At 38.2% G+C, this 19,999-nt stretch overlaps 1 protein-coding gene across 1 annotated transcript; it reads right to left on the bottom strand.

The window, feature by feature from the left end:
* Positions 1-3,179: 3,179 nt before the first annotated feature.
* Positions 3,180-19,187, bottom strand: AP4S1 (adaptor related protein complex 4 subunit sigma 1; the record flags this gene model as incomplete). The annotated part of the gene is made up of 5 exons (XM_084241301.1): positions 3,180-3,308; positions 12,376-12,387; positions 14,487-14,555; positions 15,467-15,553; positions 19,050-19,187. The coding sequence occupies 5 exons, from the start codon at positions 19,185-19,187 to the stop codon at positions 3,180-3,182; spliced, it is 435 nt and encodes a 144-aa protein (XP_084097427.1).
* Positions 19,188-19,999: the final 812 nt, after the last annotated feature.

Here is a 19,999-nt window from a genome sequence, read left to right as displayed (position 1 = left end):
TATAAAGATCAAATTCTTAAGTGTGTTTGTGCAGCTCAAAAGTAAAGCTATATTAAGGGGGAAAAAAAACACTGGTTTAGGTGCAAGGCACACTTAAAGCAAGTTTTACTTTGGTTGTATTTTCTTTGTATATTATAAACATTTATTTAACTTGTTGCAGTTTGACGTAAAAATTTTCCAAAATGTATGCTCAACAATAATCATTAAAATGTTTGCAGCGTACAAAATTGTGTCATGTGAATATTTCACTGCAACCATCAGACCTATGAGTTTAACCAGACGCTTTTCATTTTGAATCATTGAGATTAAAGTTTTTGAAATTACAACATGAAGAAATTATTTTTCTACAGTGAATACATTTACTGAAACTGGAAGGTTAGAAAAAAATGTATGTTCACATTTTTAATTTGTGATTTAACTGTTGTATTCAGTCTTAAGGTATTCTTCAGCTAATAACAGCCACATTATTTGTGTTAACTTTTTTTAAATACCAGGTTCACTTCTTACTATTGTATCAGTAGGGATGTGTAAATCTAAGATCCAAGAATGATTTTTGAATGTTGTATTAGTGTGCAAAGAAACTTCCAGGATACTGATATTTCCTGGTTTTGAAGAAGGGACTCTCTTTCCATTTTCCAGATTCCTGTGATTTATCACATCGTGTGCGTATAGGTGAAAGAAGTGTCGCTAGACTTGATTTGGCCATATGGCTTTTTAGGAGTGAAAAGCATTTTTTGAAATTGCCCATTATTTACCTATTTAAAGGTATGATCCCTTTCTACATTAGAAGAAATTTTCTCCCACTACAGTCAGTCATTTGAGTACTGTTTTTATCCTCTGAGTGAGAATGTTGTGACTATGTAATTAGTGGCAGCATTTAAATAATTTACCTTATTGTTAGCTTCACAGTTCTCTGTGAGAATTAATGTTAAAATAAAACAGCAATATTTAAATGTATGACTTATGCTTTAATCTAAAAAATAACTGTGATTGTCTCAAGTCATGGATGCATGACCAAAACTTTATATTAGTGTTAGAATTAAAATCCAGATGTGTGCAGTATTGCCTTTACTTAAAGCCTCTTAATGTCTGTCAGTGGCCAGCTTTTACTAGCATAGCAGTTTGCAAACTATGGCTTACCACCTGTTTTTGTATGGCCCATGACCAAAGTATGGTTTAAAAATTTTAAAGTGGTTGGAAAAATAAAGAGCAGAGTTTACGATAAAGAAAATTCCATGAAGTTAAAATTTCAGTTTCCATGAAGTTTTATTAGAACACAGCCACACTCCTAAATCATCTACAATGTTATAAAACATTATCTCAATAAAAAATACAATTTTAAAAAGAAAAAGTAGAACACAGCCATGCTCATTCATTTCTGTGTTATCTATGGCTGTTTTCAAACTACAATGGCAGAATTTAGTAGTTATAAAAGAACATAAGGCCCACAAAGCCTAAAACATTTATCTGGCCCTTTTAGAAAATGTTTGCTGAATCTTGATCTAGAATGTTGCTACCTCAGGTAAAATTGATGAGTCTTATAAAATCAGTAACTGTGAAACATCAGGAGTCTTCCTGTAGAAAGAAAGGTTCAAGAACAAGGTAAAAATCAGTCTGAGACATAAATTTCATGGGTGTGAAAGTCACTGGTAATGAACCTGAAGTAAAATGATGACACAATCTGTAAGAACAGTCACATAGTTGATTTCTTTTGAGTCAAGTGTTATGTGACATCTACTGGGGTCTCCATATATTCTGTGTTCTTGAGTGTATTTTCCTGTGTTATCTACCTAGTATTTTTTTTTAAATTGTTATTCTCTCAAGGTACTAAAATCTGTGCCAGAGTGTAATTCAAATGCTATTTTGGTGTGACCCAAAAATTAATTTTGTTCACTCCCTAGTTACTTCTGGTGTACCAGTTTCAGCAGTTACCTGAATGTGTTACTCATTAAGTGCCTACCAACTAGGACAGTATTTCCCCAACTATTATGTCTCAGAAAGACCTCCAAAGCACTGTAATCTAGACTGGGCTTTCCCAAGACCCTGACTACTTAATGCCATACCACTCACTATTCCAGCAGGTCAGCACCTTTCCTCTACTTATTGTATAAATTCAAAATAATTTAGGTTGGAGTATATTATTGGTGAGTTGCCTGGGTCTTTATAGATGCAAACAATGATAAATATGTAAATAGATTTTTAGAAAAGAGAATTTCAAATTACACACCGAGCTATATAGCAAGCTCAATACAGTACTAAATGAATCATCAGTGCCTAGAATGTCCATTTATGTTATCTTTTGCAAAACAGTGTTATAGATTAATAAACTCTTGGATTCCATGGGATGGAATAATATCTAAATGTGCCAAGAATGCCTACTTCCTCCATTGCCTAGGACAGTTTCTGTATAGTGTACTGTTGACTGGGAAGCAAAAGCATATAGAAAGGTTTAGGGGCTCAGGGCATTGCCCTTTTACAGTGACTTGCAGTTTTCTTTGATTCAAGATGTTGTAGGAGAAGGGGTCTAATAAGACAATCCCTTTAAAATAGGGTATAAAGGCTAGTTAAAAGGGTTGTTTTTTTAATATTCATTAGTTGATAGAAAGTATAAATTATGTGACAGCACTGTAATTGCTTAGTACCCAATGAATATCAGGCTTTAGATATTGGCAAATAAATTTTGATTCTGCGGTTTTCGTCAGGTACACAGAAAAGTTCTGACTTTTAAAACTTACGAGGGAAGAAAATAGCATTCAGAAAACTATTCAAACTTTAACATTTTGTTGACGATAGAGCTCCCACAATTATCTTTCCACCCCATGCTACTATTCTTGAATTTAAGTTTGCAAAGGAAAACAGAGACAAAAAAGGTTCCCTCAGAACGCAACAAAGTTTAATCAAGAGGGGGAAGAAAAAATGCTTATTATGGTTAGAAAATAAAACTTATCTCTCAGCTTAGAGAAAAGGTTTCTTCATGCATTGTATTTTAAAATGCAGTTTTGTTTTTTATTTAGGAACTATGTAAAACACGTATTTTAATTTTAAGTCTTTGGAAGGACACCTTACTTTGCAATGCGTGATCTTCCAGATTCTTTGGGGCTACAGATGTTGAGAGGTATTCCATTGGTTTTCGCATTTCCTGTAAGTCGATGTTGTCTGGCAGGACCTTCTGTTATTACTCAGCTTTCTGACATCTTATCAAGAATCAACAGAGGAGCAAGAATTCTTGCTCGATTTGTTTCCACAATGCATCCATTTAAGACCATCTCATCCAAAATGATGTGTACTTTATCTAGATTAAACATTATCTAGGATCACGTTAAGAAAAGTAGTTTGAGTTATAAAAATGATAACATTCATTAAGCAATAATTTATGACTTAGCCTGTAACTTTCCCAGCGTAAATTAGTCTAAGCATGAGGTTTTCTCTGTTTTGGTCTTTGGATTATTAATGAAATTAAATTTAAAATTGATATCCATGTTAGAAATTTATTACCTTCATATTCATATACACCCTTAGTTTTGTGTTGGTTAAGCTAACTGGGTAACAGGCATAGAAATGGAATGGCTGTACCAGAGGGAGAGGGAATCTACTAAGAGCTGGAGAACAAAGCAAATGACAGCTGGCAGGATCATGACATGATCTCAACAACATTATCTTCCCAGATAACATTAACAATAGTAATAGTAGTGATTTATTGAATACTCATTATGTTGCAGACATTGTGTTGAGCGCTTTACATAGATTATTTCAGTCTTCCCTACAACTCTTAGGATGTACATGCTACATTGGCCTAATATTACACATAAGCAAACAGGCTTAAAACCTTTGTACAAGGTCATTGTCAGAGTTGGAATGAAAGTCCAAAGCTTGGGCTTGACTGCTTTGCTTCCAGACTAGACAGGAGACTGAGGCTACTGAGCATACATCCACCCTAAGCCCCCAAACCTCTACCTAAAAACAAAACACCTTTGCAACCGTACATTGTAAATTATCTTCTCTATCAACATGCAAACAAAAACTAAGGAGAAATGAAGATGGCAAGGCATGCTGATTCAGTGCCCAATTAGATAAAAATTCTGAGTTTCATAAGAATACCTTTTCTAAATAGACAGTTCTAAAAATAATCATTTGAGAATTATGAAACCAATTTAACTGACTGATGTTCTTATTGGAAAGTTAGTACAGGGCATGGGGCAAGAAGAAAATACTGTTAGACTACAATGTCTAGTGTAAATCAAAGCCAAATTCTTCCCTCAGGATCCCTTCATTTGAGTAGCTCATTTTTGTGAATAGAAAAGAACTGGAATGTGATGTTGACAGTGATTATTTCTACACTTTAATAGCTTAAGTTTTCCATCTTGATTTAAAGAACATGATCTTGGAATTTTTTTTAAATAAAAAAACAAATGACAGATTGTTTCAAATAGACAAACTTCAAACAAGTGACTAAATGCACTCTGTGAGTTCATAATAAGCTAATATTTGTAAAGTGAATTGTTACCACTAGACTTTTATTCCAGATGTTCAAGTCTATATTGTATTTGTTTAGTGAGGTACATCTACAGAGAATGAGGCAACTGTGGTGAATGACTTTTAAGTTTCTATTAGTTTCTGTGTTAATATCTCATTAAGCTCTGTGCAAATAGTCCTCAAGCAGAATAAACTTTTTTTCAGGAGCCCATGGGAACTGTCCTTAAGTGACCCAGAAAAAAAAAAGCTTTATTCTCAGATGCCTATTAATAAATATATTCCAATTATATAGATGATTGCTTTGTCTATGGTCAAATTGGGTCTGGAATAGTAAGCCCTTGACTCATTCCTGTTCACAGAAGCCAGAACTTTAGAAGCCAAGACAGTGAGAATGATAGCCAGGTACAAGGAAAGGCAGAGTTGTGGAGCACTAATGGCTGCATGAAAAATAGCCTGCAGAATCCCATGAAGGGCAATGAAAACTTCAATGTCTTCAAAAATATTATCCAGGAAGATTTTCTTTCAGACAGAAGGAAATCTAATTTTAATATATTCTATTTTAATTGGCTCAGGGATCAAGCTATTCTGATGACTTGCTCCAGCTCTGGCAAGTTGGTGATCTGCAACTCAGATGTCCACTTGAGCAACTGGCCAATTGTTCTGAAATTCAAATTAGAATATACTGCTGAATCATAACAACCATGGATATCCTGAAGGACAAGGTCCTTCAGCAAGTCTGAATTTCCCAACATCCTGGAAACATGAGTTAGTGAGGTCATTCTGTACCGTGGGCATGTGATTGCTTGTCTATCTGGATATCTGGCTCAAAACCCTAATAATCACACAGCGCTCTGGCACTATATAGGGAAACCACAGACCAAATCCAATGTGAGGCAAATGCCTGAAAGCTGATTTCCCTCTGGAATCATGTGACTCCTTCAAAATAAGAATCCAGTTGTTCACATCTTGATTTGGTTTGTGAGTAAGTTGTACACACTGGTGAGGCTAATAGTAATGGCATTTAGGCTATAGGCCAAGAGAACAGGGACCAAGAAATACCCTATATGCCAAGCCCCATGGCAATAAACATAGACAAACACTTCAACCCTGACATCTAAATGAAGAAGTGAGAAAGACCAAAGCCACTGGCTTACTTATGTGAGCTGAGATGACTCTTTCAAAAGGCTCCCACCTTCAGGTTATATTAAATTTGACTGACAGATTCTTAAGACAACTTGTTTTAACTTCATATGCATTCTTAGACTGGAGCTCATATTAGCGCCAATAGAAATAGCTTCCCAAAGAACAGCTCCACTAAAGCTCTGCTTTCTCCCACACTGAAACCCAAGAGGCCTTCCCGTGTTTCTATGTAATGTAGATTGGAGTATATCACAGGACCGAGTTATAGTAGTGCCACTTGAAATCAATTTTTTAAAGTGATTGAGATGTTTATAGATTCTAAATTGGAATTTTTGACTTCTGCATCATAAAACACTTTACAAATATTTTAACACCACTATGGTGAACTAGTTACTTTTTAGTAAGAGAAAATTGAACAGCAGCCATTCAAATGGGACCCAAAAAGAAACTGCAGGAGTCTAGCCTAGAATCTAAAAATTTCTAACTCAATTTTGGTCACAAATCCCCTTTTTACCTAGCTAAGCTCAGTTCTTTACTACATTAAGTAGGGTAGGAAAAGAACATGCTCTCTTTACTTACTTAAATTCCATTTCCCATGAAATTAGATAAGCTGCCACAGAAAATTGAATACTATTGTATAGAAGGCTATCAGGAAGAGTCTGCATGGTCCTGAATAGCCTCCTTGTCAGACAGTCTTGTTCACTTTTAGGCTCTTCTTAATTTACCTTTTCAATTAATTGAAAAAGAGTGTACCTAAGTGTTTTTTTTTTTTTAATACGTTTTCCTTAAACACCTATTCATATTCTGAGAGCAACATCTAGGTGTAATTTTGTTTGAAGAGTTTTTTTTTTGTTTTGTTTTGTTTTTACAAGAACCGGGGTATAGGCCAGATGTGCAGGAGGATGAGAGGATTCACTAGAGACAGAGCAGGGAACAGAACAGGTAGACTGACTGAGACACACTGATAATGCAGGTACTTCTTTTTACCAAATTTCTCCCTCCACAGGGCAGCAGCCTTCCTGCCTGCCCTATACCTGTACCAGCAGGTGAGACAGGAGAGGTCTGCTGTGCTATGTGGGTATCTCCCTGGTCAGCCAGGATGGAACCCACGCTGCAGAGGCTGAAGATAGCTCCACAGCGCTGCGCTCAACCACCACCAGGGAAGCCCCAGGTGTAATTCTCTTTGAAGTTCATATAAGTTTATGTAAAATAAATGACACTCAGGGAGGGCTAGGGTAAATGAGTCTTTCTTCCTTCCCCCACCCCCCGCTGGCTTGCTTCATATAACTTGCTGTTATTATTCCTGAGTAAAACAGAACCCAAAAGCATGGAACAAAAGGAGTGGGGGACGGTGGGGAGAGACAGCAGTGGATGGATATGGTACCTAAGGAAGGGACTCTGAGAACACACTTAGATGGTTAAGGCCAGAGGAAGCCACAAAAACCTGGAAAGCAGAACTGTTTAATCTGGAACATTTATACCCTCTTGCCAGTGAACAGCTGACTTCTTGGGGGACTGCTGATAATTCCGAGACTCATATTCATAACAGCACTGGCTGGAACTCTCATACTGGAGAGGCTCCTGGCCCCTTTGTCTCCCAGTGCCTGCACTCCCCAAATACCTACCTAGCTGCAACACATTACCTCCAGCCCACCTGCCAGCTCTCACCCATTGCTACCCTGCTTTCAATTTATATATTTTCAAAAGGAAAAAAAAGGTACTTAGAAATCTTTGAATGTGAACTCTACTTTTGGAGCATACGGTCTTCAAAAGATATGCAGATATTGTCAAGATTTTTCATTTCTGATCACTTCAACCAAAACTGGTGTTTTTCTAAAACTTCTTCCCTAATTCAAGAAAATACTCTGACACGAAGACACCACAGTTACAGGTACTTTCTAAAAGTTTTGTAAGGGGCTAAATCGCTACAATACTCCAGATGATTATGAATTTTTTTAGTGTCAAATGTGGCATTATATCTAATTTATAGCCTTAGAGTCAAGAGTCCTGGTAACCCAGGGATTGGATCAGCTCTGCCCCAAAGTAGCTCTATGGATTGGGACATGTTACAGCCTGGAAAAAGTGAAATTTTACCCTGATGATTGTATAAGTTTCTTCCAGCTCCAAAATATTCAAATCCTGTGACTAAATGTGACCTTTAGGGAAGGGGGAACAGGTTTACTCTTTGATGATATTATCAGTGGTACCCGATGTAGTCATGCTCCATCATACCTCAAAAGAAATCCTTCTGTAATGACTTCATGATTGTACCTTTCTGAGAACAGTGAGTAAATTTTAGTTCATTTAGAAGCTGCCACCTCAGTGTTGGATGATTTCCCTGGAGAATTTCTTTGTTCACCTTGCCAGTATTTCCATAGTCCCTAGTTGAACAAGTAGTTTTGTGATTGCTCATTAAGTCAGGCTGAAATTATCTCCTACTTAGAGAAGCTGTGTTCTGGTTTCTGATCCTCTAGAAGAGTTTGAGATATCAGGAAGATAAGGAAGGAACTATAGATGCCCCACCATGAGCACCCAGCACCATAGGTGCTGATCAGGTCCTGACTGCAACTTTTGGTGGTGCTGATTACTATTAACTGGTGCCTTCATTCCTCTAGGAAGCACTGTAGAGGCTCCGTGATCTCTTACACTCAATTGCAATAGAGGGCATGAATCAGGATGCTTTTACATCACCCACATGAGCTTTAAGTTTCTAGAATCAAGCAGTCCTTCTGTCCACCTGTGATTATGCAGGTACTTCTTTTTACCAAATTTCTCCCTCCACAGGGCAGCAGCCTTCCTGCCTGCCCATGACCTGTATCATGCTGGGGCTTCTCTTTACTGACCTCCCTCAGCAGAGGCAGCTCTCCTTAAGGCCTCCCATCTGCAACCATGCAGCCCTCTCAGCAAACCTGTGCCTTTCAGGGCAGCTCTTTCTGTCCGCTTGTGTCTATGCAAGTGTCCTTTACTCTTCTGTCCCCTTCTCTAATAATCCTGCTCTTTTAAATATTTTTTTTAAAAAAAGGTTCTAGAATTAATCGCTCAGGCTTTTGAGTTTTGAACTCAAAAAAAGTGTTCTAAAGATGTTTGATTTTAACGATATTTTTGAGTCAAGAAAACATTCTGGATTATATTTTTTGTAGGTTTGGGAGCATAAGAATATGCTTATTTTGTAGGTTTGGGAGCATAAGAATATAAACAGGGAACCTGGCCTGCTCCCCACTACTCATGTATACATTTGACATATCCCATCAGCACTCTAGTCTCTCATTTCTTCCCCCAGTGCTGGTGAGGTAGAGGCCTGTATAGGCCCTAGTAGTAGGATATGGGATGTCTGGGTATCAGTAAATCCTGGGGGCCCAGAGGGTGATGAAGTGGATGAGGGGTCCCTGTAAGTGCTGGGTAAGCATCCTCACCCCATGGAGAAAGATGCTGCTGAAGGAGAGTGAGAGTAGGGCCCTCCTAAATCATACAGCCCAGGAATGGGGCTCTGGTTGTCCAGATCTAAAGATAGCACCACTATATTCCAGTCTAGTCAAAATTAACCAAGTATTTAAAATTATTTAAAGGCACAGATACCAAAAGGCTGTTAAGATTTTCTGTACCTTAATACATACAGTAGGTGTGCACTGGGATGAGAAGGAATTAGACATTCTCCACACAGAGTGTTCAATGGTACCACTTTTCAACTAGTTAGCAGAAGGGGATGGAGACAGTTCCTTTGAATTATGAATTGTCTGGAGAATTCAGCAAACCTGGAACTCCCAAGCTGAGGACATTTTGGGAAGCTCATTGACTGGTTCCTAAAAGCTGTTTAATTCATGGAATTGAATTCTTAAGTCTACCAAGGTTTGTGATAGGGCAAACTTCCTTATAGAAACTATATGAAATGTTAAGCGTGTATAGGAGCTTATTCAAGGCACATGAATGATTTAGGTCAATGATGTGCCTGGTCCCAAGGGTACAGTCTGCTTGACACCACTGCACCACAGTTTCCACTTAGAAGTGTTTTCAACAAGCCAAAATTTCTGTCCTGATTTCTTGTGCTTAAATGATTTCTTTTTTAAATCCCATCTGTCTTGCTTTGTGATCTTAGTAGAAGTAGAACAAGCCTATACTAGGGAGAAATAGAAATGGTGCATTTTATTTCTCAAAGTCTAATCATTGCATGTTCTGGAAACCTGCCCCATTCTTTTTTTTTTTTAGATTTATTTATTTATTTATACAAGCACTGGGTACAGTCAGAAGCGTGGGAGGGTGAGAGAATTCACCAGAGCCAGAGCGGGGAGCAGAGCAGGCAGAAGGACCGAAGTACACTGCTGAGGGGAGCAGCGGGCGGCAGGAGAGGTCTGCACGCCAAGTGGGAGCCTCCTCCGGTGGCCGGGGAGCAGCCGGGGATCCAACCGGCTCTGCAGAGGCTGCGGGCAGCTTTGCAACCCAGCGCTTAACCACTGCGCCACCGGACCTGCCCCATTCTTAAAAGCTTCTAGGGGAAAACAAAACAAAACAGAAAAACTCCAAGTGAAGGGCTTTTGTGGGACTTCCATTAAAATTCGACTTTGTTCTCCTGTTACTACTTCAAACTGAGCCTTAAATTGTATATTCCATGTGGGCTGGCTGACAAGGAAGGCTTTCTTAAGCCTGAGCAAACTAAGATGACGATGTGATGATGTGCTCTGAGTGTTTGGAGAACCAGATCTAGGTTGCAATTCTCTATCATCTTCCCCTTCTTAACTTTTCAAGGCCTAAGGAAGCTATCCTGGCAGAGCAGTCCAGAATAATGGTAACTACTCCAGCAGGTTCCTGGTTTCATGTTATCAGAGTGGTAATTTAGAGGAAGCAGGAAAATGAGGCTGCACCTGTGAAAGGCCCCCCTGTGTTACTATTATGTAACTAGTCTATAGAGATACTAGACACTAATAGTTAAAAAGAACTATTATGAGACAAAGTGGAGTTAGGGTTTTTAATTTGATTTTTCCCCAGATGGCTAAGGGTGGAAACCCTTTAAGAATGTTAGTAAAAGAGAGGTGCCCCATGCCATGCTACTTGCTCCAGTGGAGGTCCACACGAAATTATACCCAAAGTGAAAATATGTATTTCCAAGTCTGGAGATATTTCATTCCCTTCTCTAATGATGCAAAATTCCTAATCTGTCAGATGGATAGTTGAATAATTCCAAAGGACAGTAAATGTAGAACTTGGCCAGAGAAGAAGGGAAGCAAAAAAAATTCACCATTGGTGTTGATAAAATATGGAGAAAGACAGAAATAAAGTGCCTTCGTGTGAAAATTAAATTCAAACAAGAATGCTGGAATTCATTACATGAACCTATGCTATACACCAGAGGGAACAAAAATAAACTGGTTTCTATTTCTAATAAACTTCTAGTTAAGACACATCAAAATGACTAGTCCAACTCTCATACCTGTTATATCTGATTCATTTTAATTCTCTGAATAGTACACGCTTCCTGTGCTGGGAATTACTTAGAGTCATGGCAACACCAAATATTAAGACTGAGAAGGTGCCAGAATGCTTCTAATCTAATTCTGTCATTTTGAGGTGAGGGTATTGTGTGTCTTGCCCAATATATACAACCAGTTGGTAGCAGGACCGAAAGCTGAACTTGGCTTTCTATACTCAAGTAGAGTGTCTATTAGCTTTGCTATCTCCCTAGTAACTTTTTAAATGAAAAGCACCGTGGAAGAGATTTATTTTGAATTGCTTTATAGGGCTTGGTTAAAATGGAATGTTACATGCTGAGTGAAAATATACCCTAATATTCAGTCTGGTCTTAGATCTAGTCTAATATCTAGCCTAGGTCAAAGGGATCATACATTTAGGTTATTCATCATCACAAGAGGGCACTCAGATTTCCCCAGTTAAAGAGGCATCTAAATACAGACTACAAATTATATTTATCAACATCGCTGACTTTTCTATCAATAGTAGTTGTCCATTTTGGACAAGGTGTCTTTTATTTACACACACACACACACACACACACATACATGAACATATATATATATATATATACACGTGTTATAATCAACATTACTATTTTAGATTCAAGCTTGATGTGTTCTCAAAGGACACTTTTTATTTATTGCTTTGAAATGGTAAGCAGATTTTTGAAGTAAAACATTAACTTAAAAGTCAACCTGCCTCTAGAGCACTCACACAAAGCCCAGTGGGCTCTTGCCAAAATCCACAGGCCTGAAGTATTCTAAGCAAATCATGCTTGTTGGGGCCTTTGAATATTTTGATTTAAAAGGGAGAAGAAAGAAAAGGAGCGCTTTCTCTGCTACAAAAGGGAATGAATACAATCCAGGAAATTTCTTTATCATCCTTGAAGGTCTTATTCTGATCATTTGAGGGATTTCTGAAGGTTTTATAACCTGGAGACATGGAAAGCTAGCCTCTCTAGGAAGACCAAGTACTTTCCCGCTGTGTTATTTAAATCCTGAAAAACTTACATGCTTAAAAGAAGTTAAATTAATATATAGTGGTTAATAGTTAACATTAACTACTTCCCTGTCTGAAAAATAAAAGAAATGTAGTAAGAATGGTCTTTGTGAAAAAAGAGTAGGGAAGGAGTTTGGCAAAGCACCTGCACCTCTGGCTCCCTTGTCATGGGTGTTGAGAAGTAGCATTCTGGATTCTGCTGAATCATCTTCTTGCCCATTGACACTTACCTGATCAAGACTAGCCTGTGCTTTGCCAAGGACTGTGGAAAACTTGGCTCACACTATTGAAAAAGGATACATCTAATTCACTCTGGAAAAGAGAAGAAAAAGTGCAAGGATGAGAAAGAGACACCAGAACACGATGCCCTCAGCAGGGTTTGCATCTGCTCTGGCGGCAAGCCTGGAAGCAGGTGGCAGAGGGCCTCAGTATGCAGACACCTGAGAGGAGAAGAGCCCTACCTTGGGAATTGTGATTTAACAAACTAAGAAAGACTACAGTTTAGAGGAATTTTACAGACCAGAACTATTCATCTTTAGATTATAGAATAAGTCATGGGGAAATAATGTACAATATGGTCACTATAGTTAATAATACTATATATATTATTTGAAATTCGCTGAGAGCAGACCTTAAAAGTTCTCATCACGAGAAAAAAAATTTTAACTTTTTTTAATTAAAAAAAGTTTTAACTTAATTTTTTTTAAATTTAAACAAAAATTTTATTTACCTATTTTTTAACTATGTTCATAAAATAAACAAATAATTATGTTGCACAACTAGAACTAATATATGTCAATTGTACCTCAATTTAAGAAAAGGATATTGAGGTAATAAACTAACTCAACCTTCACAGGTGATAGGTAATTTGACATGTGCACCAAAAACCTTAATGTGCACACTCTTTGAATCCATCAATTATTTTTAGAAGTGTATGCTAAGAAAATACACAATGATATGTAATTATATATAAGTGTCTCTCAGGGAGGGGTGAGTTAAATAATTACAGTATATCCACATATGATCACGTAAATACACTTAAGTACCAACATATAGTTAAATATAAAAGCAAGTCATATAATGGCATATATGGTATTATTCCATATATACGGAATATATATACACACACACATATATGGAGAGAAAGTTAGATAAGAACATATATAAGGTCTAAAAGGAAAGGTAGCTAACATTATACATCAATAAATGATGGGCTTAGTGATGGTCTTCTCCCACTTTGTTTTTGCCCATAAATCTTTTTAATTTTTCCCAATAAGCAGATATTTATGTCACGAAAATGTCATAGAGGAGGATAACAGTAAAGAGTTAAATCCACATTGGAAAGGACTTAAGGTCTATTAGACACAGCGCTTAAAACCTGGATCCACTTCCTCAACAGCAACAGCTGTCATTCTTGCAAAACTGCCTCCTTTGAAGCTAATTGGGTTGACTTCTTGTTTGGAAATGCGTTGGTAAGATGCTTCTTTCAGCCCAAACAGCATGAAGCTCATCTCCAAATTTAAGATTTGAAAATTCTATGATTAAAAATAGCCCCAGAAAGAATGTTTCAAACTCACAAACCTAAAAATAAATCCTAGCTAGCAAGGCATTCTCCATGCAGGGGACAGATTCTATTTTCTTTCCCATAGTACTCTTTTTTTTTTCCTATTGTCATCCCAAACCCAGTCATTCCTTAGTGCTGTCCAAGTCCTGTATAATCACCTGGTTTAAATTAAATTCTAATCTTTACTTTTGTGGTTTATGTGGTCACTGACTCTCCCCCTAGAATTACAGCTAGAATTTAGCAACTTGCTATTTATTCTCAGTTACCAACTATAATAATAATAATTTAAAAAACCTTAGCAAAATGGTGCGTATACCGACTTTTTATTCTCCCAGATTTAAAACACTCCTATTTTGGGAAATTCTTCTTTAAGGTGTTGACTTAAAATGGCTAATCATGACCAGCTCTGAATCATCTATTGCAATCAGTTTACCTTAAGAGTGCTAGAGCTATATTTTCCAATATAACCCCAGCTGCATGTAGCTATTTAAATTTATTTTTTTTAAGATTTATTTATTCTTGCATACAAGAACCAGGGTACAGGCCAGATGTGCGGGAGGGTGAGAGGATTCACCAGAGGCAGAGTGGGGAGTAGAACAGGCAGACTGACTGAAATACACTGCTGAGGGGAGCAGTGGGCAAGACAGAAGAGGTCTGCACGCCATGTGAGCATCTCCCTGGCCAGCCAGGAACCAACCCGTGCCGCAGAGGCTGTGGACAGCTTCACAGCACTGCCGCTCAACCCGCTGTGCCACCGGGGAAGCCCATTAACACATGTTCTTAATATAGAACCATATCTGGGAAACTGGTTGTGGACAAAAACATATCTTTTAGTCATTAGACTTACCACTCGGCTGAAGTAGTCATCTAAAACTTCTACAAAGTTATGGATGAATTCATAAATTGCCATCTCATTCTGAAATAAAAAAGAAGGGTACAATTTGTTTTAATATGCTTTATGTAGATATAAATCAGACTTGGAGCTGCCCAGGCAGGAAACAGGGTTTCGAACACGTGGCTTAGTGAACAGATAACGTGAGCAAAGCAGCTTCCTATTGACAAATAGAATAATTCTATTCTTGGTTGTTTAAAGGAAGCTTATTGGTAGGGAAACTGCAGAAAACCGTAACTTCTAAGATTTTTTAAAAGTCCATGATGAATCCAGCTAGATGAAATTAGATTGAGTCTAGTGTTTAAGGTTCTGAGCTCTGCTCCCTAATTTTATCACCACTTGGCTAACAATTTTTTAAGTTCTTCAGGTCATCATTTTTCTACTTGTGAATATGGGAAAACTGCCTTAAAGTCTGGTCATGGATTTAAAAAAAAAAAATCAGCTGAGATTTCAAGGTATTTTAGATCTTAAACACCCTTTTAGATATTCCATGACAGTAAGTACTGTTGATCTGACACTGACATTTCTGAAAAGGTGAACTAAATCTGAGGAGATGTAGTCATAACACAATCATATGTGTGGTTTCATGTGGCTTCTGATATGTCAGCCTATGTTTAATGGCACAACTACACTTCTCCAAACTGCCCCACTGTGGCCAGGAACAAGGGCATGACCCTGGTATTGCTAAGGGTCGAGAAAGGTAATCTGTGGTTTTGTGTTTCTCCACAAACCACTCATCGAATCCAAGAAACATCCTAGCGATTTCTCTTCTACACAATTTCCCCAGTTTTGATAGAAATCAATATTCTTTAAAAGTTCCAACATTATTTTTAGTGAGGCAAACAGGGAAGAAAATGGCAAATTAAGGAGAAATAAAATTCAGACTATTATTCCTAATTTTCTTGCAGTTTTCATAGACTCCTCTATTATCTTACCTCAGTGTCATTAACTCCAACCACAATGAAGAGAGCTGCATACTGTCGATAAATCAGCTTAAAATCCTTATATTCAATGAAGGAGCACTAAACAAAACACAATTAGACATTAATTCCTACAGTTGACAGAAATTTCTTCAAAATGATATGCATCATTTCTGGGTTCTGAGGTGACATTCTGTTAACGCATTCCTTGAAATATACATTAAAATGTTGCAAATACTTATTGGCCTGTCCTCATAATATTCAAGGGACAACTTGGAAGCATCTCTAGTGGTAGGTGGAGAAGGTGTTTTGGGGGAAGGGTCTGAGTGTTCACATGGGTTTCCACCTCTATTCCTCATTCTTTTTTTTTTTTTTTTAAGATTTATTTATTTATTTATATAAGCACTGGGTACAGTCAGAAGTACAGGAGGGTGAGAGGATTCACCAGAGCCAGAGCGGGGAACAGAACAGGCAGACTGATGAAATACCCTGCTGAGGGGAGCAGTGGGCGCAGCAGGAAAGGTCTGCGCCCCATGTGGGACCCTCGCTGGTGGCCGGGGAGCAAACCGGCACTGCAGAGGCTGCGGGCAGCTTTGCAACCCAGAGCCCAACCACTGTGCCACAGGGAAGGCCCCTATTCCTCATTCTTAACTTGATTCCACATGGAAATCAGCAGGCAGAGCTACTGGATAGTCAGCATTAAATAAGCAAACATATCAAGGTTTTCTTTTTCACCTCCTCTAGGCTCTTTTGGAAGCAATTAGAGTCTCAGTTTTGTACTCTTTAATAGTCACTGAGGAGCCAAATAGTATATATACATGCCAACATTAAAATCTTTATTTTTTTCTAGGCCCATTAAAAAGATTTTGTGGACAAGTCATCATATAAATCATTTAAAGATGACTTTTGTTAGGCAGATACTAGGTAAAATCTCCCACTGTAAGCATTGCTTAATATAAATTAACAACTAGCTGACCATCATTGACTTGTGGATAAAACAGCTCCCTTCCCATTCACCTCTCTCCTAAAGCCATCATACAGATGGTCATGAGAAGGTATGAGGGGCAGGGATTGGACAGCAGGCTGAAGGCAGTGCTGTCCCTTCTTTTAGACTTTTAGTGTGACTTACCAAATATGATGGAGCTTGAGCTCCGTGGTTTTTTGTGCTGGGCTATCTTAATGTCAGGTACCTGAATGTACCTAGAAATGAATGTCAAGTTTTGATTATGCAAATTCTTCCATGGGAATGTCATTTGACAGTATGAAAAAATGCAGGGATGTGAGACTTTTTTTTTAAATCAGGACCATTCTGTAGCTTTTGGCTCACAGAGCCACTGTGATATCTGCTCCGTTAGATCTTTCAAGGAAAGGCAACCTATTTGAAAGAACTGAGGAACATTTTTCAAAGCCTCTCAGGAATTTCTGACATAAAAAAATTTCAAAGTATCTTTGTGGATAAAATAAAAACGAAGGTGAGACTGTTACTTTGGGGCCTGATTATGCCAAAAACCCAGTGGATTCCTTTGAAAATCTAAAGTAATTTAGAATGCTTTAAAAATATCATTCAGTTTAGTCATTAAAAAACATATATTTCAAAGGGTAACTTATCAGTGATTAAGGTGTTTGAAACTGTGGAGTGCCTGCATTCTGCCAAGAGACTCAAATAGGAATGCTTCTAGAGTATGTTTATCGTGACTTACGTACATGGCTATTACCATAGACCTTTAATAGTTTCTGTTTCCTTTTGACAACTACATGAAGCAGTATGTGCCATGGCAGGCCAAAGCAGTGATTCAAAGATGACTCTGAGAGGTTCCAACTGGAAAATCAAGTTAGAAGCCAAGAGAAACAATTCCAACTCATAACTTCTGAGCACTGATGTAGCTTTATATTTTATGATTTAGCAGCAGTTCCCACAGTCCTTCTACACATACATTGAAATGGAAATTGGCAAAATTAAGTGATCTAAACAGATTTTCTGATTTTGCCTCAATTTGTTCAGTCATTTCCAAATGATCTGCATTTTATGAGTTGAATTAAGTAATTCTCTGATGAAAAGTCTTTGCAAAAAAACCTCAGTTTTAAAATTCCTGTGTATTGTTCATTTATTTATTTTTAAGATTTATTTATTTATTTATACAAGCACTGAGTACAGTCAGAAGCATGGGAGGGTGAGAGAATTCACCAGAGTCAGAGAGGAGAGCAGAGCAGGCTGACAGACAAAGTACACTGCTGAGGGGAGAAGCGGGTGGCAGGAGAGGTCTGCGCGCCATGCGAGACCCTCACCCAGTGGCTGGGGATCAAACTGGCACTGCAGAGGCTGCGGGCAGCTTCCCAACCCAGCACTCAACTGCTGCGCCACTGGGAGGCCCTTATTTATTTTTTTTAAAGATGCTTTTTTTTAAGATTTATTTATTTATGCATATAAGAGCTGGGGCACTGGCCAGAGGTGTGGGGAGTGAGAGCATTCACCAGAGACAGAGTGGGGAACAGAACAGGCAGATTGACCACAGTACACTACTGAGGGGAGCAGCGGTCAAGTCAGGAGAGGTCTGCTGTGCCATGTGGGTAGCTCCCTGGCTGGCCGGGGATGGAACTTGTGCTGCAGTGGCTGCAGATTGCTTCATAGGCTGCATCTTAAACCCTTGCGCCACCAGGGAGGCCCTTCCTGTGTATTATTAATGATTTTATTTAACCTCAAGTTTTGGCAGAATGGATAGATTTATTGTTTCATATTAATTTTTAACTTCCATTTTTCCTATCTACATGATAAAAGAAGACAAGCTGAAATCCAGTTTGTTTTGTTTTTAAATTATTAGTTCCAGTGTTGTGTTGGTGGTAAATTTACAAAAACAATAAGGAGAAAATACTATGCTCCACACCAGAATCACATTATTATGCTCTGGCACAAACTGGGTCTTGAGTATCCACCTCTATCCCAGTCTCCTGGCCTTGATCTGTTGCCTTAAAGAAAGCTACCTGCTTATGAACATGCCTAAAAATTTCCAAGGATTGAAGTCATAAGAACAGAAAAAGAAAATACATCAGCTGGAATAAATGTGAGCAACCACTTTCACAGTGCACTGAGACAGCGATGCTGACCTAAATAAGAAACCAAGACTTTTCCAGGTTTTTCTTGTTTATATTTTCCTTATAGAGAGGTAAAGAGAGCTATGCTTCAGCCTTATTTTTTTTTTTTTTAAAGATTTATGTATTTATGCATACAAGAGCTGGGGTGTAAGCCAAAGGTGTGGGGGGTTAGAGGATTCACCAGACAGAGTAGGGAGCAGAGCAGGATGACTGACTGAAATACACTGCTGAGGGGAGCACTGGGCGAGACAGGAGAGGTCTGCTGCGCCATGTGCGTCAGCTCCCTGGTCGGGAGCTGCAGTAGCTGTGGACAGCTTCACAGTGCTGTCGCTCCACCCGTTGTGCCACCAGGGAGGCTCCCGTGCTTCAGTCTTCTTTCCACTTCACTTACTACTTTCTCCAATAGCAGTTGAGAGAATGTAGTTCAAAGAAAACTGTGGTCTTTGAGACTCAATAATAACACATTTGCCACTGAGTGACTAAAGAGAGAAAAGAATCAGAAACTTACTTGTTCATTGGATCGGGAAAGACAGCTCTTTATGACTTCTGTTTCCAGAAGTGTTCGTTTATTAATCTCCACATGTTCATAGTATTTAGAAAGTCGGGTCTGCCCTTGTTTATTCACCATGAGGAAAAACTTTATCATTTTTTTCTTGACCAGTATTTTTCCAATGCAGTTGAAAAGGTATAGCAAGGGGGGTGGCTGTAACTTGAATCTGAAGGATAAAAGAAGAAAAAAAAAAAGCAAGATCAGATTTCTCAAAGATTCATACTAAATGTGTTCTAGAGATGAACCGGAAGCAAACTCTTCAGATAACCCAGATCTCTCCTCCTATGAACTAAATGAGATTTTAATAACTAAACATAAATTTTTATTAGTTATCTTTCAAACATTTTTGAGTATCTACAGTACCTCCACTCATATTTGTTCAATTGATTCATCAGTCTTTTTGGGCACCAAAAGGAGAATGTGCAGATTAAGAAATAATGACTTCTGATCTTTACACCTAGCAAATGCGCTAGATAGGTAAGCAACAGCACTCCAAAATTATGAATTATAACTGGGCCAGGTATATGTCTATGGGTGCACAAAAAGGATGGACAAAGACTGTCACAGCAGAGATGGTAATGGCTCCCCAGAGGAGGGGCATTTAAGCAACATCTTGAAGAATAATCTAGGAGAAACCTTGGCAAAGAAAACAGGATATGAAAGCTCTGGGAAATTAACTGTCATGTTCAATTGTGGGGGTAGGAAGGTTGGTGTTAGGACATGAGCAACTCAATGAAGATGAAATTAGCTTTAGAAGGCATGTTGAGGAATATGAACTTTATTTTATGAGTAATGGAGATGAGATCTACATGAAGTTTTTCTTTCTTAGTGTTAGAACCAGCAGTAATAATATCAAGTATTTGTCAAAGTTCTCTAGTAAGGCCTTCAAACAAGGACTGTAAGATCTT

The sequence above is a fragment of the Talpa europaea genome (genome assembly GCF_964194135.1).
Source record: "Talpa europaea genome assembly, chromosome: 8".
NCBI lineage: Eukaryota > Metazoa > Chordata > Mammalia > Eulipotyphla > Talpidae > Talpa > Talpa europaea.
This window is presented reverse-complemented; position numbering and strand designations above follow the sequence as displayed.